At 42.3% G+C, this 22,732-nt stretch overlaps 1 protein-coding gene across 2 annotated transcripts in view; it reads left to right on the top strand.

Moving 5' to 3' along the window:
- The window catches only part of LOC110525252 (serine-rich coiled-coil domain-containing protein 1), a 124,788-nt gene that overhangs the window by 819 nt on the left and 101,237 nt on the right, over positions 1 to 22,732 (top strand). For both annotated transcript variants that reach the window (XM_036979389.2, XM_036979390.2), the window contains exons 2-5: positions 4,604 to 5,877; positions 10,281 to 10,474; positions 19,775 to 19,865; positions 21,803 to 22,070. In XM_036979389.2, coding sequence (XP_036835284.2) covers positions 4,629 to 5,877; positions 10,281 to 10,474; positions 19,775 to 19,865; positions 21,803 to 22,070 — 1,802 coding nt within the window. In that variant the 5' untranslated portion in view covers positions 4,604 to 4,628. The remainder of the gene's footprint in view (positions 1 to 4,603; positions 5,878 to 10,280; positions 10,475 to 19,774; positions 19,866 to 21,802; positions 22,071 to 22,732) is intronic.

The raw sequence follows: 22,732 nt of genomic DNA, 5'->3' as shown, positions 1-22,732 counted from the left end.
GGGTTTTGTGCGGCCTGATTTATTACATTATAGTTACCTAGTTACTACCTAGTTACTGCATTGCATTCAACTGAAGACCTAACTAGTCTTGTTAGGATAGGATGAGATTAAGTGTTATGTGCCTTGTATATGCCTTGAATTGAAATAGGTAAAATGTATCGTCTTTGGAGTCATATAGCCGCTAATGGTCATTGTGTTTTGTGAGATGATGCATAGCTAGGTAACATGAAGACAATAGCAGTTGCAGTACAGTATCTGGTTGAGTTTGTTGTTGTTACATGTAAGCTGTTGTCATTCAGGAAACACCCATCAGTCACATTCTATTATACACCTTGTTTCTGCCATTAATGTTAAAAGAGGGGAGAAATATGTAGGTGTAGGTCTATGAATAATGAGCTGTGGGAAGACCTTACATAACTTGACTAGTTGGGACATGGGCAATAGACCATAGCAGCATATCAAGCCATCACAAACCGCATCATCTTATCTTAAAAAGGGCACATTGTCTGGATACAGACTTGGTCTGAATGGAATGACTATGGCTTCTGTAAAAACATAGTGCACTATAAAGGGAATAGTGCCATTTGGGATGCAAGTCTATGGCGTGTTTGTGCTGGTGGCATTTTCAGAACAGCAATTCCAATTTTCAAGACCTCTTTGTCAACATCAATCATGAGAAAAGAAAACAACAGGTAGTGGATACTTGGCCATTCACCAGCAATGTCAAGCATATGTATGACCAGTGTATTAAGTGCTTGATTTATTAACATTGTTTGCCACTCAGTGAAAAAAAAGCAGGTTAATTGAATTACACGAGGACTTGTGATTGAAGGCTTATATTTAGCCTAGGTATTATTTGACGATCCCTGAATTAATCATATTATTCCCTACTGTTTTAAATGCAGTGTTTTGACCTTTAAATTGTGCAACAAAGCTTATTTGGAGAAAAAGTTTAATATATATATATATTTTTTAAGATATTGTAAAATTGGCCATAAATTTGAAACATTTTTTTAGATGATTTTGTAGGCCATATTGCCCAGCCCCACCTACAGCTGCAAATATTGAGGCAGTTTATTATAATTCTTACCCTATAATAATGTACTAAATCACAGATTTGGCACATCATTACACATGTTAGACTACACATTATGAAATACACTGAGTGCTCTTTCCATGACTGACTGACAAGGTGAAAGCTATGATCCCTTATTGGTGTCACCTGTTAAATCCACTTCAATCAGTGTAGGCTAGATGAAGGGGAGGAGACATTAAAGAAGGATTTTTAAGCATTGAGACAATTGAGACATGGATTGTGAATGTGTTCCAGAGAGTGAATGGGCAAGACAAAATATTGAAGTGCCTTTGAACAGGGTATGGTAGTAGGTGCCAGGCGCACCAGTTTGAGTGTGTCAAGAACTGCAACACTGCTGGGTTTTTCACACTTAACAGTTTCCCGTGTGTATCAAGAATGGTCTACCACCCAAAGGACATCCAGCCAACTTCACACAACTGTGGGAAGCATTAGAGTCAACATGGGCCAGCATCCCTGTGGAATGCTTTTGACACCTTGTAGAGTCCGTGCACTGATGAATTGAGGCTGTTCTGAAGGGAAGGGTGGGGTGCAACTCAATATTAGGAAGGTGTTCCTAATGTTTTGTACACTGAGGGTATATTGAGACAAATACACACAGTAGCCTACAAGTAGAAAAATAGTACTCAATTGATTGAATATGAAATGTAGTTCAATATGATGGAAATAGGCCTATAGCCTACAGTTGATATTTTAATGCAGCCATTTCACTTGATGAATCTTTTTAAAGCGCTGGGGACACCAGTAGTGAGAGTACGTGGTGCAGACACAGATCCTGTCCACATCACATGGTAGGAGCAGTCTGCCAGGTAGGATGCAATCCAAGAGTGGAGGGGACTCAGGCCATTTTAAAGTCAGAGGGGATGCAGCCAGTGGTCAGGGATGAGTTGATGAGGGAAGTGAGGAATGGGAGGAGGGGATGGGGTTGAGCAGGCAGGTTGTCAGGTGGCCGGACCTCACTAGTTGCAGGATTTCATTTGGAGAGAGAGGGGAGAAAGAGGTCAAGGCTTGGGGTAGTTCTGTGTGAGTAGGACCAGTAGACTCAATAGACTGAGTGAATGAGGCACAAAGTACAAAGTAATGAGGAGCATCAGTGCCTTCGCAAAGTATTCAGACCCTTTGACTTTTTTCACATTTTGTTGCATTACAGCCTTATTATGAAATTGATTACATCGTTTTTTCCCCCTCAATCTACACAAAATACCACATAACGACAAAGCAAAAACAGGTTTTTATTCATTTTTGCTAACTTGTGAAAAAAATAAAAAAATATCACATTTACATAAGTATTCAGACCCTTTACTCAGTACTTTGTTGAAGCACCTTTGGTAGCGATTACAGCAATGAGCATTCTTGGGAATGACGCTACAAGCTTGCCACACCTGTATTTGGATGGTTTCTCCCTTCTCTGCAGATCCTCTCAAGCTCTGTCAGGTTGGATGTGGAGCATTGCTGCACAGCTATTTTCCGGTCTCTCCAGAGATGTTGGATTGGGTTCAAGTCCTGGCTCTTGTTGGGCCACTCAAGGACATTCAAAGACTTGTCCGAAGCCATTCCTGCGTCTTGACTGTGTGCTTAGGGTCGTTGTCCTGTTGGAAGGTGATCCTTTGCCCCAGTCTGAGGTACTGAGCACTCTGGAGCAGGTTTTCATCAAGGATTTCTCTGTACTTTGATCCATTCATCTTTGCCTCGATCCTGACTAGTCTCCCAGTCCCTGCCGCTGAAAAACATCCCAACGGCATGATGCTGCCACCACCGTGCTTCACCGTAGGTATGGTGCCATGTTTCCTCCAGACATGATACTTGGCATTCAGGCCAAGGAGTTCAACCTTGGTTTCATCAGACCAGAGAATCTTGTTTCTCATGGTCAGAGTGTCTTGGTGGAGTGCTGCAGAGATGGTTGTCCTTCTGGAAATTTCTCCCATCTCCATAGAGGAACTCTAGAGGTCTGTCAGAGTGACCATTGGGTTCTTGGTCACCCCCACTGACCAAGGCCCTTCTCCTCCGATTGCACAGTTTTCCCGGGCGGCCAGCTCTAGTAAGAGTCTTGGTGGTTCAAAACTTCTTCCATTTAAGAATGATGGAGGCCACTGTGTTCTTGGGGCCTTCAATGCTGCAGAAATGGTCTGGTGATGGGTACCAGACCATTTCTGCAGCATTGAAGGCCCCCAGATCTGTGCCTGGATACAATCCTGTCTCGGAGCTCTACGGACAATTCCTTCCACCTCATGGCTTAGTTTTTGCTCTGACATGCACTGTCAACTGTGGGACCTTATATAGAGAGATGTGTGCCTTTCCAAATCATGTCCAATCAAGTTAATTTTCCACAGGTGGACTCCAATCAAGTTGTAGAAACATCTCAAGGATGATGAATGGAAACAGGATACACCTGAGCTCAATTTCAAGTCTCATAGCAAATGGTCTGAATACGTATGTAAATATGGTATCTGTTTTTATTTTTAATACATTTGCAAAAAAATTCTAAACCTGTTTTCGCTTTGTCATTATGGAGTATTGTGTGTAGATTGCTGAGGACCTTTTTTGATTTAAGCAATTTTAGAATAAGGCTGTAACGTAACAAAAATGAGGAAAAGGTGTAGAGGTCAGAATACTTTCCGAATGCACTGTAGACTAACTCTTTGACAACTTTGATGTCATAATGGTTTGCAATGATAAGCAGATTCGCCTTCGTACATTTATCTAGCATCTCCCATATAGTGTTTTCCACAAATGCTTCCAACTTAAAGTCCATGTTTAAAAAAAAAAATAGATATAAAAAAAATAATAATTGCAATTTTTAAAGGAAAGTTTTGACTAGCTAGGTCTTTTTAATTTCTAAATTTGCACTAAGAGTGGCATAATCAAGTTAACAGTGCTCATGGGTTCTTTTACATAGAAATGCCACACTAGTCTAACTGTGTGAAAACAGACCAGAGTACAGTATCTCTGGTTTAGGCTATTATCTCTGTGGGACTTTGAGGTAGATTTAGTTACAGATAAGGAAGTTTGCTGGAATGTAAAACTTTGATAATAAAGTTTGATAATACCCTCCTAGGACATCTCTAACCTGGATATGCAACACATTCTATTTGAACAGGCCTAGATTAGGCTATTGAAGGGAGTTATTATTTATGTATTAAGTAGCCTATAGGGTAATTGATTTATGTTGTGTGAACCATGTCTATGATTTAGGGTATTGTCTTCACAAAACTGCCTACTGGTCGAACTGGATTTTTCTCTGTCCTATTGATTGAAAGATATGTTAAAGTGAATGGAAACATTCCTTACTTGAAGGCCCATTGTTAAAACAACTTATTACCCAATAGGATTAGTCTAGCCTATAGCCTAACCTATAACCGAGCTTATTCCAATTCATTTATAGCCTACTTGAAATTATAGGTTCACAGAACATTTTTGTTTTTGATGGGACTTTTTTACATTTTTTAAATCAACCTGAAGCCCTTTTACTGTGTCTCACTCTCTGACTGTGATGGGATGTCTGTTTTGCAGAGTGACTGACTGCTGCTTAACCTTGATGGGCGAATCAGGGTCGTGCCGCTCCACGCTAGTCTCCAGGCTGCCCATCTTCAGGAGGAGCTTGAGTAAGAGGCAGGACTCGTTGCCCTCCTCCCCGTCCTCAGGCGGCGTGGGCAATGGCGTCCACACCTCGTCCCCCTCCAGCACCAACTCTAGCAACAGCAGCACGGGCAAACGTCGCAGCCTGTTCCGCACGCCCTCCATCCGCTTCAGCAGCAAGAGGAACAGCGAACCACCACGCATCCAGACCCCTCCGCTAGATCCAGCCCAGGACTCCAACGGCAGCCAGGCCAACCCTCAGATTGGCTTTCACGATGGCGCTGGGCCTCCACGGGCCAAGACGCGGCACTCATTTGGCTTCGGGGGCCACCGGCAGAAGAAGATCACCCGCTCGCAGACGGAGGACTTTGAAAAGGTGTCTTCCACGGCCAATAGGAATGTGTTCATCAAATGCATCAGCTCAGCTACCAATGAGGGAGACGACTCTGGGTTTCTGGAAGACTACAGCGGCGGCAGCAAACGGTCATCCAGGCAGAAGAAACAGCTGCTGCCCAAGTCATTCTCTGCCCACCACCGCTTCTCCAAGAACTCTGAGCAGTGCAAGCCCCTAGAGGTGAGCATAGAGCCCCAAGCGTCCGGGGGTACCCTGGGCTCGTGGCCAGGCGAGCTGCTGGGGGAGAGCTCTCTGCAGTCGCCCATGCTGTCTGAGGACCACACCACAGCCCTCACACCCTCTGAGTTTAATGTCCCCATCACAGAAGACACTGTGTCCGAGGTGGATGCGCTACCCGCACCCAGCCCAGCCGACCCGCCAGACAGCAACTTCAGCCATGTCGTCTCTACATCCCAAGTGTTCTTCACGCCTGCCCAAGCTGCCACAAACAAGCACCTCCTGCCAGACACCAGCACAGCCAACACTACGGAGTGTGAGACTGCAATTCCTGTCACAGGGCCAGCAACAGCTGCAACAACACCAATGCCACCGCAACAACAACAATCACGGGAATATAAGGACGAGGGGGAAGAGGAGAAGGAGGATGTGCCGGTGGTGGAGGAAGAGGTGAGACCAGAGCAGACGGAGACTAGTGAGAGCGAGGCTGGCCCAGTGCGTAGTAAAGGCTACCATTCCAATCCAGAGCAGTCTGAGAGGAGGTCCAGGAACTCTGTACTCATCCAGGAACCAGGGAAGGGAGCATGCTGCGGTAGACATGAACTCAGATCATGCCACCTGAGGAAACCCCACACAGGTAAGAACTAAAAATGTTTATGTATCCACATGTGCAGTACTGATCTACCTCTATGTGATTGTCATTGATAATGCAGAAAGGAGGGGCATTGCTCTACGTAAATCCTTGACCAAGTATATTTGGCCCAAATGTTTGCACGCTTGCGTTTCGATCGCCAACATTTTCTATTCAAACTTCACACGGATTACACATGTAGAAGGCAGACGAATAGACCTAGTCTGAAAGGAAGGCTATGCTTTATGTACTCTTTGTTGGATGATGCAGAAATCAGGAAGTACCAGAGTCAGATTTACATGGCTGATTGGGCAGCACTATTTTAGTTCCATGTACAGTGGGAACTATTTCCTCATAAAGGTATTAACCAATGGACAGCGGTTTCCTTAGACAATGTAGGCTCTATTCATTGAGATCCCAACATTGTATCGCTCCCTTTATGGCATCTGTGAGCACACAGAAGTTGTCAATTTTGTTCTACTACTACTTCTATGAGTTGGTAAACAAACTGAAAGAATGCACACTGCCACCTGGATGGTATTGTCTGAACAGGAATGAAGCCAAGGTTGCCTATTTACTGCCACCTGGATGGTATTGTCTGAACAAAAATGAAACCAAGGTTGCCTATTTACTGCCACCTGGATGGTATTGTCTGAACAGGAATGAAGCCAAGGTTGCCTATTTACTGCCACCTGGATGGTATTGTCTGAACAAAAATGAAACCAAGGTTGCCTATTTACTGCCACCTGGAGGGTGTTGTCTGAACAGGCACAGTGTAGTCACAGTGATGCTGAAACGTTGGTGTTTTACCCTATAAATGTGCGACTCTCTTTATTTTTAATGAACAGGTATAAGCCAAGGTTGGGGATTTACTGCCAGCTGCAGTTATGGAATGTTTGCAAAACAGTCCTGTTCCTGGAGAGCTACCCTCCTGTAGGTTTTTGCTCCAACCCCGATTCAGCTTATCAACCAGCTAATCATTAGAATCAGGTTTACTAGATTAGGGTTGGAGTGAAAACCTACAAGACTTGGGGCGGCAGGGTAGCCTAGTGGTTAGCGCGTTGGACTAGTAACCGGAAGGTTGCGAGTTCAAACCCCCGAGCTGACAAGGTACAAGGTCTGTCGTTCTGCCCCTGAACAGGCAGTTAACCCACTGTTCCCAGGCCGTCATTGAAAATAAGAATTTGTTCTTAACTGACTTGCCTGGTTAAATAAAGGTAAAATAAAAAAAATAAAATAAAACTGTAGCTCTGTAGAAGCAGGTTTGAAGAGCCCTGCTCTAGTCACACGTGGATAACAGCCAATTTGAGAATTGCTAGACTTTGGCTATGTTTTTCTGAAACAGCCCACTAAACTTCAGTTCCCCTGCCAAACTTGAACTTGACTATGATTATGTCTGAATAGTTTTCCTTGAGACAACTGTGTGTTAATAGCATTAGTTAGCCTACTGGTTGTGGGCGGTGTTAGGCAATCCATAATGATAACACATCCCTTTTGTTGTTCATTTTTTATGTAAAGCCTATTTCTTGGGCTACTTTGCAATGTTTCCAACTAAGCTGCACTCAGCCCCCAGGACTGCTGTGCAGAAGAAATATCACCCTGCTCAGAGAAGCACAAGATTGAACTTCACTCAATGTTCTAGAGTTTTCCCCTTTAGTTAATACTATCAACGTTCTAGAGTTTTCCCCTTTAGTTAACACGATCAACGTTCTAGAGTTTTCCTCTTTAGATAACACTATCAACGTTCTAGAGTTTTCCCCTTTAGTTAACACTATCAACATTCTAGAGTTTTCCCCTTTAGTTAACACTATCAACGTTCTAGAGTTTTCCCCATTAGTTAATACTATCAACGTTCTAGAGTTTTCCCCTTTAGTTAACACTATCAACGTTCTAGAGTTTTTCCCTTTAGTTAACACTATCAACATTCTAGAGTTTTCCCCTTTAGTTAACACTATCAACGTTCTAGAGTTTTCCCCTTTAGTTAACACTATCAACATTCTAGGGTTTTCCCCTTTAGTTAACACTATCAACGTTCTAGAGTTTTCCCCATTAGTTAATACTATCAACGTTCTAGAGTTTTCCCCTTTAGTTAACACTATCAACGTTCTAGAGTTTTCCCCTTTAGTTAATACTATCAACGTTCTAGAGTTTTCCCCTTTAGTTAATACTATCAACGTTCTAGAGTTTTCCCCTTTAGTTAATACTATCAACGTTCTAGAGTTTTCCCCTTTAGTTAATACTATCAACGTTCTAGAGTTTTCCCCTTTAGTTAACACTATCAACGTTCTAGAGTTTTCCCCTTTAGTTAATACTATCAAAGTTCTAGAGTTTTCCCCTTTAGTTAACACTATCAACGTTCTAGAGTTTTCCCCTTTAGTTAATACTATCAACGTTTCTCTATACTGTGGGAATTGTGATCAAATCAACACAATATTCAACCTTTTCAGCGCAACATACTGAAATAAAACAAACAATATTTTCTTGTAGGCAGAGTTCATTGAAGTATGATCATATTCCACTGACAGGCACGACTCAGGCCCATACTCTACACAGAGTGGTGTGCCATAACCAGAGTTATGGGAGCCCTATATGCAAATAGACCATTTTCAAATATGGATCTGTGCCGTTCACTTTGAACTGAACTGTGTTTACAGCATGAGTGGTCGTGAGTAGATGCGCTTGTTTTGAGATCAAAGCAAGAGCTGCATGTAGCCACGTGTGTACATTTGTTAATATTTTTTGCCAGTAAGTGAGTTATTAGTCCAGTTATAGCTAATTTCTATTCAGTAATGGGGGAGTGGTTGTTTCGTACAAGAGCACAAAACGTGCATTTCTAGCCCTCAGGTAAATATATTTTTTTCTGTCTTAAAAGGGGCAGTGTTGTATTTGAGACAGGCTTGAATAAACTAAGTAGCCAATAGACCCCTTTCTGCATTTGCAAATATTGCCGCACGAGGGCGATGCACCCAAGTTGGTGGCAGAACATGGGGGATTTCTTATAGAACGGCAGCAAAAAAAAGCCTCTATTTACATGTTGCGTTTGAGTGCATTTCATACTACTTTTGGATTATAATAGGATTTTAAGGCTTGTATGAATGTCCTGCTTAATATGTCTGTCATCAACGCAAATCAACTGCATTATACTTTAAAAAAATAAAAACACTTCAACCTGTAAAATAGCTCTTTGGCTAGCTTTTGCTACATGTAACGTAGATGCAGGGAGTCAGGAAGCAAGTGCAGTTAGTGAGTTTAATGCCAAAGAATGATACAAAACAAGAAAAGTGTCTGAACATGGAAACAGAAACAATATTGCCTGGTGGGTTATAACAACAGAGTGCTATATGAAGGGGAAGTAATCAAGGAGGTGATGAAGTCCAGGGGTGCGTAATGAAGGTTACCAAGTGGGCGTGAGGATGGGTTGACAGGACCGGTGGTTAGGAGACTGGCCACATCGAGCACCGGAGAGGGGGAGCGGGAGTGGGCGTGACACTACAGCCTATGTCAATGAGCGTTAGCATTCTAGCTAACAACTGCTGCACCCAAAATAGTTATTTTGCAAAGATCACAACCAATTTAATCTTAGCGACTATTCAAGCAAAAGTTTTTTTTTTTAAATTGTAAGCGAATGAGAACTTAAAACAGTTATTTTATCCAGGCTGTATCACATCCGGCTGTGATTGGGAGTCCCATAGGGCGGCGCACAATTGGCCCAATGTCGTGCGTGTTTGGCCGGGGTAGGCCGTCATTGTAAATAACTTTTTTAAAAGTGTATTTATTATTATTTTCACCCCAATTCTGTGGTATTCAATTGGTAGTTGTCCCATCGCTGCAACTCCTTACGGACTCGGGAGAGGCAAAGGTCGAGAGCTGCGCGTCCTCTGAAACACGAACCAGCCAAGCTGCACTGCTTCTTGACACAATGCCCGCTTAACCCGGAAGCCAGCCGCACCAATGTGTCAGAGGAAACACTGTGCACCTGGCAACCGTGTCAGCGTGCATGCGCCCGCCCACCACAGGTGTCGCTAGAGCGCGATGGGACAAGGACATCCCTGCCGGCCAAACCCTCCCCTAACCCGGACGACGCTGGGCCAATTGTGCGCAAATAGCAATTCCATCACTACAATTGAAAAAAATACCTTTACGTTAGTGTAAAGATGACCCAAAATCATCTGACTCCTTGAAATCAGTGAAGCTGTTGTTGCAAAACACTGGATCGTTCCAGGCTTGCAATCAATAGCCAATTGATTGTTTTCTTGTTTTTAAGTTTTTCCCCAATGTGTAGGATAGTCTTTATTTTTGTGTTTGACTGTCGAATAGGACAGTCTGTTCACTTGTCTTATTGCCTCTGTTTTGCCTAGGTCTCCACATCAGTCTCTTCTGTTTTTTTGTCTTGTGCTCTGCCTCTCCAGTGTCCATGTGCAGCAGTGGCGCCAGTCCCTACCATGAAGTGATACGCATGGAGCGCCGGCTCCGCTCCTCCTCGGAAGGGGCTGGGGTGCCGCGGCGGCTCCACCTCAACCTCAAAGAGCCCCACAGCGCCACCGAGGGTAACGTCCTGCTCAGAAAGAGGAACAACTCATCCTCCTCCAAGCTGGGCAGCCTGGTAGGTGTTTACGTCACTACAGTACAGTTACAGTCCAGTACATTAGGGTTACAATTAGGGTTGCAAAACTACCGGTAATATTCCAAAGTAAGCAGAATATTCTATGGCAATCTATGGTAACTTTGATTATTTATACTTCAATTACATAATGTTAAAATCAAATTGTATTAGTCACATGCATCGAATGGTGTAGACCTTACAGTGAAATGCATACTTATGAGCCCCTAACCAACAATGATATTTAAAAAAATATATATGATTAATAATAAGAAATAAAAGTAACAAGTAATTAAAGAGCAGCAGTAAAATAACAATATCAAGACTATATACAGGGGGGGACCGGTAAAGAGTACATTTTTATCTTCCTCTGACACCGCCTGGTATAGAGGTCCTGGATGGCAGGAAGCTTGGCCCCAGTGACGTACTGGGCCGGACACACTACCCTCTGTAGTGCCTTGCGGTCGGAGGCCGAGCATGGAATTGCCTTCATTTCTCAGAACAAGAATAGACTGATGAGTTTCAGAAGAAAGTCTTTGTTTTTGGTCATTTTGAGCCTGTAATTGAACCCACAAATGCTGATGCTCCAGATACTCAACTCGTCTAAAGAAGGTTAGTTTTATTGCTTCTTTAAAACTTTTTCAGGATTGGTGTGTCCCCTGCGGGACGGTTGAGTTAACGTAGGCTAATGCGATTAGTATGAGTTTGTAAGTTACAAGAACATTTCCCAGGACATAGACATATCTGATATTGTCAGAAAGCTTAAATTATTGTTTATCTAACAGCACTGTCCAATTTACAATAGCTATTACAGTGAAAGAATACCATTGCTATTGTTTGAGAGTGCACAGTTTTGAACATGAAAAGTTATTAATCAGTACAACAGTTTTCAGCTGTGCTAACATATTTTGCAAAAGGGTTTTCTAATGATCAATTAGCCCTTTAAAATGATCAACTTTGATTAGCTAACACAACGTGCCATTGGAACACAGGAGTGATGGTTGCTGATAATGGATTTCTGTACGCCTATGTGGATATTCCATAAAAATCTGCCGTTTCCACCTACAATCGTCATTTACAACATTTAACAATGTCTACACTGTATTTCGGATCAATTTGATGTCACAGCTATAATGTGAATTACATTATCTCTATGGCTGAACCACCCTCTATGGCTGGACCACCCTCGGTCACAGCTATAATGTGAATTACATTATCTCTATGGCTGGACCACCCTAGGTCACAGCTATAATGTGAATTACATTATCTTTGACTAGACCACCCTAGGTCACAGCTATAATGTGAATAACATTATCTCTATGGCTGGACCACCCTAGGGCACAGCTATAATGTGAATTACATTATCTCTGACTAGACCACCCTAGGTCACAGCTATAATGTGAATGACATTATCTCTGACTAGACCACCCTAGTTTAGCCATTAAGTAGAAAAGCAAAAAATGTGCTTTTCTTTCAAAAACAAGGACATTTCTAAGTGACCCCAAACTTTTGAACGGTAGTGTATGTGTATTGAACACTATTCAAGAGGAAAAACAATACTGCGTGGATGTTTTGGAGTCTGATAACTCTGAGGACGACGTTGGAAAAAATATCTTGGGTATTGAGTAGACTGATACCCCATTTCATTGATCCCCAATCCTTAGGTAAAGCTGTACAGTGCTATATGAATGTCAATACACACAATAGGCTGACTGGGGAGGGGATTTCACACAGTCACAGTGCCGCGCGATAAGAGCTACAACGCTAATATTTGCCTAAACTCTTCAGTTGTGTTCTGTGGGTGTCACCGAGTAGACTGATACCCCGTTTCATTGCTTCACATTCCAACCATGTTTAACATGATCTAGTCTAAATATGGCATGATTCCACCAATTGTAACCTTCTGCATCACTTTCAAAGAGGTACTTTTATTATAAAGGCAAACCGCAAATTCCACTATGGTGCCTAATCCTTATTGTGGCCAACTTCACAACACATAACCCGGTCAGGTTGAGCCTCACTAGCCAGATGAAGCTAGCTGGCTGCTTATAATGTTAGCTTTGGGCAACAGGGTTAAGTGGCTGGCTAGCTGTTTTATTTTCATGAACTGAAGTTAAATTTCAATAGGCGAAGTGTCTACCTAGCTAATATTTACAAGGATTCCTAAATCATTGCTAAGAATAATGAAAATGACTGCAGTTTCTACTGGTCGTTGCTTTCAGGCTGGTTGTATTGGTGCTAGCTAGGTACCAAGCTAATGCTAGCTAGCTACCCATCCCAGAAGTTGCGGTCGAACAAGTAATGCTTAATTACCAACGCGATATTGTAAACACATCGTTCGTGGCCGGTATTTGCTTGTTTGCAGACTTTTTTTGTACAGCTTTGACAGTGCTACTGATAGTAGTGGTGGCGCTTGGGCACCTGCAAATTCAGAACACACAACATTCTATAATAGAACTGTGTTATTTGACGTGTCAAATTAAAAGCTTATTTAACACGTCAAATAGTGTTATTGACTTGTATCTTTTTTGACGCGCAAAGACCCAAATGGCATTCCATAGTATTTCGTGAAGCTAATAGCAGTGATGTTATTACTGTGTAACTCCGTTAGGGCAACATCTGAAAAATAGCGCACTTGTGGACCGGTGCTCGACCAGTCGCAAAAGCCAACATCACCCACGACGGAGAACGGTTGATTGTCAATGGCAATGAATTCCATTATCTTGGCATTAATGGATTTCGCCTTTGAGTTGTCTCACTGACATTTTATTACTCTTTCAAATGACTGCTCGACTTGTTGACCGCTCGATCCACACAGCACACATTGTGGGCTATGTTAGGAATGCTGTGTTGCATGTGTAGCGCAACATTTTACGTGGCATCATTACGTTATATAGGTATGCACGTCATCTACCTACGTTATATAGGTATGCATGTCAGCTTTGACATCAGTTGTGCACATCGGCGTTAAACTAGACATCGGGCCGGTGCCGATGTTGGTATTTTTAGCTAATATCGGCCGATTCTGATATGTTCACCGATATATTGTGCATCCCTAGTTCAAAGTTCTTGAAATTTTCCTGATTGACTGACCTTCATGTCTTAAAGTAATGATGGACTGTCGTTTCTCTTTGCTTATTTGAGCTGTTCTTGCCATAAAATGGACTTGGTCTTTTACCAAATAGGGCTATCTTCTGTATACCAACCATACCTTGTCACAACACAACTGATTCCACAAATGAACTTTTAAAAAGGTACACCTGTTAATTGAAATGCATTCCAGGTGACTACCTCATGAAGCTGTTTGAGAGAATGCCAAGACTGTGCAAAGCTGTCCTCAATGCAAAGAGTGGCTACTTTGAAGAATCTCAAATATAAACTATATTTTCATTTGTTTAACACTTATTTTTATTTTTGGTTACTATATGATTCCATATGTCAGCACCTCAGGAGTAAATGTGTCTTCAGTGTTTTTAGATAATTTTGTCAGATGTTACTATGGAATACTGAAGTATAATTACAAGCATTTCATAAGTGTCAAAGGCTTTTATTGACAATTACATGAAGTTGATGCAAAGAGTCAATATTTGCAGTGTTGACCCTTCTTTTTCAAGACCTCTACAATCCGCCCTGGCATGCTGTCAATTAACGTCTGGGCCTCATCCTGACTGATGGCAGCCCATTCTTGCATAATCAATGCTTGGAGTTTGTCAGAATGTCAGCCTCTTGAGGATTAACCACAAGTTCTCAATGGGATTAAGGTCTGGGGAGTTTCCTGGCCATGGACCCAAAATAGCAATGTTTTGTTCCCCGAGCCACTTAGTTATCACTTTTGCCTTATGGCAAGGTGCTCCATCATGCTGGAAAAGGCATTGTTCGTCACCAAACTGTTCTTGGATGGTTGGGAGAAGTTGCTCTCGGAGGATGTGTTGGTACCATTCTTTGGTACCACATTTGATTTGATTTATTCATGGCTGTGTTCTTATGCAAAATTGTGAGTGAGCCCACTCCCTTGGCTGAGAAGCAACCCCACACATGAATGGTCTCAGGATGCTTTGCTGCTGGCATGACACAGGACTGATGGTAGTGCTCACCTTGTCTTCTCCGTGCAAGCTTTTTTCCTGATGCCCCAAACAATCGGAAAGGGGATTCATCAGAAACAATTACTTTACCCCAGTCCTCAGCAGTCCAATCCCTGTACCTTTTGCAGAATATCAGTCTGTCCCTGATGTTTTTCATGGAGAGAAGGGGCTTCTTTGCTGCCCTTCTAGACACCAGGCCATCCTCCAAAAGTATTCGCCTCACTGCAGATGCGTGCAGATGCACTCACACCTGCCCGCTGCCATTCTTGAGCAAGCTCTGTACTGGTGGTGCCCCGATCCCGCAGCTGAATCAACTTTAGGAGACGCTCCTGGCCTTCGCTGGACTTTCTTGGGCGCCCTGATGCCTTCTTCACAACAATTGAACCGCTGTCCTTGAAGTTCTTGATGATCTGATAAATGGTTGATTTAGGTGCAATCTTAGTGGCAGCAATATCCTTGCCTGTGAAGCCCTTTTTGTGCAAATCAATGATGACAGCACGTGTTTCCTTGCAGGTAACCATGGTTGACAGAGGAAGAACAATGATTCCAAGCACCACCCTCCTTTTGAAGCCTCCAGTCTGTTATTCAAACTTAATCAGCAGGACAGAGTGATCTCCAGCCTTTTTCTCGTCAACACTCACACCTGTGTTAACAAGAGAATCACTGACATGATGTCAGCTGGTCCTTTTGTGGCAGGGCTGAAATACAGTGGAAATGGTTTTGGGGGGATTCAGTTCATTTGCATGGCAAAGAGGGACTTTGCAATTTATTGTAATTTATCTGATCACTTTTCATAACATTCTGGAGTATATGCAAATTGCCATCATACAAACTGAGGCAGCAGACTTTGAAAATTAATATTTGTGTCATTCTCAAATCTTTTGGCCACGACTGTAGATGTGTCCAAACTTTTGACTTGTACTGTGTGTATATATACACAGTATATACATTATACTATATTATAGTACATGAAAGGACAGCACATTAGGGGTGCTTAGTAGGTGTTTACAGCACAGGACAGCAGGACAAGACAGCAGGGGAGATGGGAGCGGTGCTAGCACCATTAGTGTTGCGGACTAAATAGCTTAGTCAATGGCCACATCCTCTTCTGGATTACACTCCCACACGGGGATAACAGCACCTCCCCTGAATCAAACATACTAATCCTTTAACTAACTGCTTTGCAGATCAGTGCAACATGCAGCCCCTTCCAAGGCGACAGCGATTTGTCACTCAAGGGATTGCTCACACCTCCTTCCCTGTCTGGCCACTCCAATCCACATCCCTGCATGAACAGTAAACACTTGTGCTTATTTTGTAGTGCATCATACTAAGATGTATTTAGTTTTGGGAGTGGCACAAACACCCCTCGTCTTCCATACTCAGGAGGGAAAGCACATGTGCAATACTTGCAAGTGTGGCTAAATCTGCGGTTGATGAAATGTAAGTGGCGGCAGTCTCTCCAAATCTTGGTTTGAAGTTTTCCCCCAAGCTCTCTCGTGGGGAATCGGAGAGCGTGGCCGTAGGAGTGTATTACCAATTTATTCTCCTTCTTTTGCCATCCTCTTTTTAAATTTGTGGGAATAACAGAAGGCACTCCAGTGTGACGAGCAAAGCTTCACTGAGATGCTGAAGTGTTTTCCATCGCCGTGTTGAGTAGGCTCGTGGTTTCATGAGCAGTCAAGGGCAATGCAGAGGCGGGCTAAAGTCTGTTTGCTGGACAAGTACAAGGGAACACTGGGGAAATAACCCCCCCCCTTCTCTGTGTCATAATTAGAATACACTCAACAGCCAACAGGATATGGTTGCTCCTTCTTCTACTGTGGGTTCAGGATACACAATCAAGTGCAGAAACGTGTTAATGCCATTTCCACAGAAATAAAATGATGTATAGTAGATGATGAATCCACTTCATAAGCCATGCTAAGAGTAGCGTGTGTCTGTTGAAGGAACAAGTAAAAATACATTATCATTCAACATGGAGTCGTTAACCAACCCTTATTACTAAATATTTGGGAATTGTAATAGGGTTGGGTGATATTTGGGAATTGTAATAGGGTTGGGTGATATTTGGGAATTGTAATAGGGTTGGGTGATATTTGGGCAGACCTTTTCTACGATATGCTGTTCCTGATATCACGATTTCCGATATAACTGTTTTATGACGTTAATGACTAGATAATTAAAATGTTTGTTTTTATTTACATATTATAGTCACATCCTCATTAAAGGTGCACAATGATCGCGCCACCAGTTCCTCGTTGCAAAAATTTGAATCGTTCGCCTAAATTCAGTGTATGTGACAAAACAAGCAAGGATAGTGTAGATAATCAGTGTACCATTTAAACTGCTGTGAAATATATTTTCCAAAAGCCAAAATATTGTATTTTCAGTTGTTTGAAGCTGGTGTACAAAACCGAAAGTAAATGACGCAAAAACTAAACTTATGAACGGGATGCATAGAAATAGCGCACATAGAACGGATGTACCATCTCCTAGACTTGCTTTCAATGAGAATGACATATCTATAACTCACATTTCTATATGAATTTGGTTGGGTCGCCCAAAAAGTTACATATTGCAGCTTTAAATAATCTTTAGAATGACTACAAAATAAGACAGTTCATTCATTTAGACTTTATTTTCAACATGTTCATATAACTGATAAAACTGCACAGAGTATAGTCAGAGTATAGTCTTAACCATCACGATATATCGTCAATGTCAAATATCACGATATTTGATTTAATCATATATTGTCCCAACCCTAAATGGTAATCTGCCCTGGCCTGTAGTAGACTGGTAATGAATCATTTGAGTACTTATTTGAGTGAATTGTACCTTTAACACTAATCTCTCTATCAATATCCCCTCCTTAACTCTTGTGAAAGTTTTATATCTGGGTATTCACCAAGAACCAAACTGAAGCAAACGGATTTGTCCAATAAGAAACTCTTGTTTGAATTTTTCCGTTGCAAAATGTTCTGCTATTGTACAAAACGATTTGCTACGGTATGCATTAATGAATACACTCCTGGTTTCTGGACCCTCTGCAACTGCAAATCTTTCCTGTATTGATCGTCTTGAATTTATGCCACAGGTGCAGAATGAATATAATATCTACTGTCCCAAAGTCTTTCTAGGTGAAAAATAAGAGACCTACTGAAGTTGGCAGTGAAGAAATGGATCCTTGTTTTAACAAGCCACCATTTCAAATCAAACACATTTGTATTTGTCACAGGTGTAGGTAGACCTTACAGTGAAATGCTGAATACAACAGGTGTAGGTAGACCTTACAGTGAAATGCTGAATACAACAGGTGTAGTAGACCTTACAGTGAAATGGTGAATACAACAGGTGTAGTAGACCTTACAGTGAAATGCTGAATACAACAGGTGTAGTAGACCTTACAGTGAAATGGTGAATACAACAGGTGTAGGTAGACCTTACAGTGAAATGCTGAATACAACAGGTGTAGTAGACCTTACAGTGAAATGGTGAATACAACAGGTGTAGGTAGACCTTACAGTGAAATGCTGAATACAACAGGTGTAGTAGACCTTACAGTGAAATGGTGAATACAACAGGTGTAGGTAGACCTTACAGTGAAATGCTGAATACAACAGGTGTAGTAGACCTTACAGTGAAATGCTGAATACAACAGGTGTAGGTAGACCTTACAGTGAAATGCTGAATACAACAGGTGTAGGTAGACCTTACAGTGAAATGCTGAATACAACAGGTGTAGGTAGACCTTACAGTGAAATGCTGAATACAACAGGTGTAGGTAGACCTTACAGTGAAATGCTGAATACAACAGGTGTAGGTAGACCTTACAGTGAAATGGTTACTTACAAGCCCTTAACCAACAATGCAGTTTTAGGAAAATCAGTGTTAAAGTATTTACTAAATAAACTGAAGTTAAAGATTCCGGTTAGTTGAGGTAATATGCACATGTAGGTAGAGGTAAAGGGACTATGCCTATATAATAAACAGTGTGTCCATTTAGCATTAAAGTGACAATCAGAAGTTGAAACAATGACAAAGTTGGATCCTCGCCCCTGTTTTGGTAAAAAGTTGAGGGATGGGCCTGGGGAAATGTAACCACCCTCAAAATCATAGACAGAGCTATGGATGCAAGGTCTGACCATCCATGACATCAAAATTATAGTTGTAAACCATGTTTTGAGGCTATACAGTATTTGTTTACATTTACTTTGTTTATAAACAGTGGAGTAAAACAAGCTTATATTTTGTGTTCTGATGAGGTACAATAGTTGGAACTAAGCTCATGAGGGATTTCTAAGTTATATTCTTCAAGAATCAACAGGTACATGTCATTCATTTAGAAGTCCAAAAATGAATGTAGCAACTGCAGATTGCCTCTTTTAAGATTCTCACTCAAACATCATTGCGGGGTAAAAAGGTCAGAGCTTGCACAGTGAAGCAGTATTAATACACATCTATCTATTGCTGGGGGGGGGGGGGGGGGGGTGACATTAACAGATTAGTTTAGCTCCAAATGATGTATATCTCATATGCCATTTATACAGAAATGGTTGAGCACCGACAGCTGACTACATGAACATTTCTGCCATTTCACACGCTTGACTTGAAGCTTGACATTTAGGGGCAGTTTCCCAGACACATTAAGCCTAGTCCTTGGACTAAAAATGTATTTCAATAGAGATTATCTGTTGAGCAGGCGTAGTTTTAATCACCTGGAGACCCACCTGGGGAACTGTTTTTCTGGGTGTCACCACAAGATGGTAGCATATCCCTTTGAAACACAAGGGAAAGGGGTCAGCACGAACATGAATCCACAACCACTCCTCAGAATATGGATGCCTTTGAACATGTCAATGTTTACTGGGCCAATGGCTTCCCATTCTCAATGGATTAGATAATTGGTTCTTAGATAAAGATATTGGATTTCATAACCTTTGCCTTGGTGACCCCTTATGTTTCCAGCACAGCCATGAATGAACCCTAACAAAACATACAGAATGTCAATGCAAACAGAGTGACCTTGTATGTATGTTTGTCTCATATCTGTGGTGCCAGGTTTTCTCACCTCCTAGGAAAAACTCTGGGCCCTAGTTATAGCCCATAACTCCTGACGCTACTCCCAAAGTCAAGTGCCGTGCATCAAGCTAGTTGTTCAATTTGTCCAACGCTCTGAGTCACACATACATGTACGTTTCCTGTATTGTGTCCTCAGGACCTACTGAACAACCTGGGTTCCTCTGAGCTGGATGAGGATGACCTGATGTTGGACCTGGAGCTCTCTGATGACCAACGCCAGCGTCACGGTATAAACACTCCCCATTCACCAGCAAAGCGTCCCAGGAATAAACACTCCCCATTCATTCATCAGTAAAGCCATCGGTTTCATTCCGAATGGCACCCTATTCCCTACATAGTGCACTACTTTTGACCAGGGCCAATCGGACTCTGGTCAAAAGTAGTGCACTATATAGGGAGTGCCAGCCTCTCTGCTCCTCTGTCAGCCACCCATCCAGGGAAACTTTGGCCCTCAACTTTTGAGCATGACCTCTACATGTATATCCAGGGACACACCCAAGTTTAAGCAGGATAAACTTTGTTTGCGCAGATATTTAGGAAGTTTAGAAAAGGCCTAATTTAACTAGACAAAAGACACTTGCTAGGGTTGTGTTGTCACAACACAACTGATTGGCTCAAACACATTAAGAAGGAAATAAATTCCACATATTAACTTCTAACAAGGCACACCTGTTCATTGAAATGCATTCCAGGTGACAACCTCATGAAGCTGGTTGAGAGAATGCCAAGAGTGTGCAAAGCTGTCCTCAAGGCAAAGACTGGCTACTTTGAAGAATCTCAAATATAAAATATATTTTGATTTGTTTAGCACTTTTAACTGGTACTATATGTGTAGATAGTATATTGAAAACCTAAACATAAAATGCATCACAAACTGTTTCTTCAAAATGGTTATCGATTTGCACCCGTTAAAACGGTTTTGACATTGGGCTAAAATCACCAAAACAGGTTTGCCCTGCCTACTTATGCTTTCAGTACAAGATTCATTCTCTGATCCTTTAAGGGAATGTACAAAATGATAGTTCATACTGCAAGAGCGCTGATTGGTTCGAGGACGTCCTCCTTACTGTGTAAGTCTACGGAAGGGGGTGAGAACCATGAGTCTCCTAGGTTTTGTATTGAAGTCAATGTACCCAGAGGACGGAAAATGGCTGCCCTCCGGCTACACCATGGTGCTACTATAGAGGGTGCTGTTGAGGCTACTGTAGACCTTCATTGCTTATCTAACGCAAGGTCTGAGTCAGTTTCACAAGACGTCCATATCTCTAGGCATGCAACATCTATGGAGACTTCGAGAATTACCTTCAATCTTAATTCTCTTAACGTCCCCAATATGTTTGGAGAGGTTGCATCAGAACACGCTGAAGTACACATAAACACGTAGTGAGGGCAAAGCCTTTAGTCAGAGAGCCTCCCCAGGGTGTCATCATTAATACATGCAAAAAAAATATTTTTTGCATGCTAAGTACTTTTTTTTATATACTAAGTGGTTCACAGACTGGCATGAAATCCCTGCAAAGATTTGATAAATCGCACACTTAAAGCGAAGTGATGAGGTGGTTTACTGAGGAAGAGAAGGAAGTGGGAAGCCTCACCCCAACTCAAATGAAGATGCGCGCACGCACACACACACACACACACACACACACACACACACACACACACACACACACACACACACACACACACACATGCCTGAGTACAGACACACGAACACACAGATGCTCCTATTTTATCTCTCTCAGGTGGCTCCTTGGCATTTTTATTAAAAACCAGGCAGTTTCACAGCAATTTATGGGCTGCAGGGCAGAGACACACTCAGTTTTACCTTGAAACCGAGCCTTCCACATCCTTTTCAAAGATCTGGTTATTTCTGGTTGTCAAACCATTTTTCTTAGTAGTCTCTCTGCGTTAATGAGACTTTAACGGAGATGCCATTGTGCATTTGACTCTGAGCAGCATACAGTGAATAGAATGAAACGATTAGAAGTGCACTGTTCAATAATGGCACTTGTTATAGTATATTATCCAGGGTTGGCTACTCTAAACATGTTGTCAACTCTGTAAAACCAAACTTATTGTCTAACTGAATGTAATGTTGACTGAATGTAATGTTGACTGAATGTAATGTTGACTGAATGCTACTGCTTTTCTGTGTGTGTAGTATTCCGAGAGGACTCCAGTCAGTCCCTGTCCTCCTGCCTGAGCCTGCTGCACTCCCGCTTTGAGCCCTCTGGAGACGGGATCCTCGGCAGGGAGCCCTTTGGAGACGGGATCCTCGGCAGGGAGCCCTCTGGAGACGGGATCCTCGGCAGGGAGCCCTTTGGAGACGGGATTCCTGGCAGTGAGCCCTCTGGAAACAGGATCCTCGGCAGGGTGCCCTCTGGAGACGGGATCCCTAGCAGGGAGCCCAGAGGCGCCACCGCCCACAGGTGAGAGAGCCCAGCTGTCACTACATCTATACCACTCACAACAGCTCTCACTACATCTATACCACTCACTACAGCTCTCACTACATCTATACCACTCACTACAGCTGTCACTACATCTATACCACTCACTACATCTATACCACTCACTACATCTATACCTCTCACTACAGCTCTCACTACATCTATACCACTCACTACAGCTCTCACTACATCTATACCACTCACTACAGCTGTCACTACATCTATACCACTCACTACATCTATACCACTCACTACATCTATACCTCTCACTACATCTATACCACTCACTACAGCTGTCACTACATCTATACCACTCACAACATCTATACCTCTCACTACATCTATACCACTCACTACATCTATACCTCTCACTACATCTATACCACTCACTACAGCTCTCACTACATCTATACCTCTCACTACATCTATACCACTCACTACATCTATACCTCTCACTACATCTATACCACTCACTACAGCTCTCACTACATCTATACCACTCACTACATCTATACCACTCACTACATCTATACCTCTCACTACATCTATACCACTCACTACATCTATACCTCTCACTACATCTATACCACTCACTACAGCTCTCACTACATCTATACCTCTCACTACAGCTCTCACTACAT

This window comes from Oncorhynchus mykiss, chromosome 6 (assembly GCF_057628025.1).
Source record: "Oncorhynchus mykiss isolate SJ-2025 chromosome 6, ASM5762802v1, whole genome shotgun sequence".
Lineage (NCBI taxonomy): Eukaryota > Metazoa > Chordata > Actinopteri > Salmoniformes > Salmonidae > Oncorhynchus > Oncorhynchus mykiss.
Note: the sequence above shows the minus strand (reverse complement) of the source record. Positions and strands in the feature narration are given on the sequence as shown.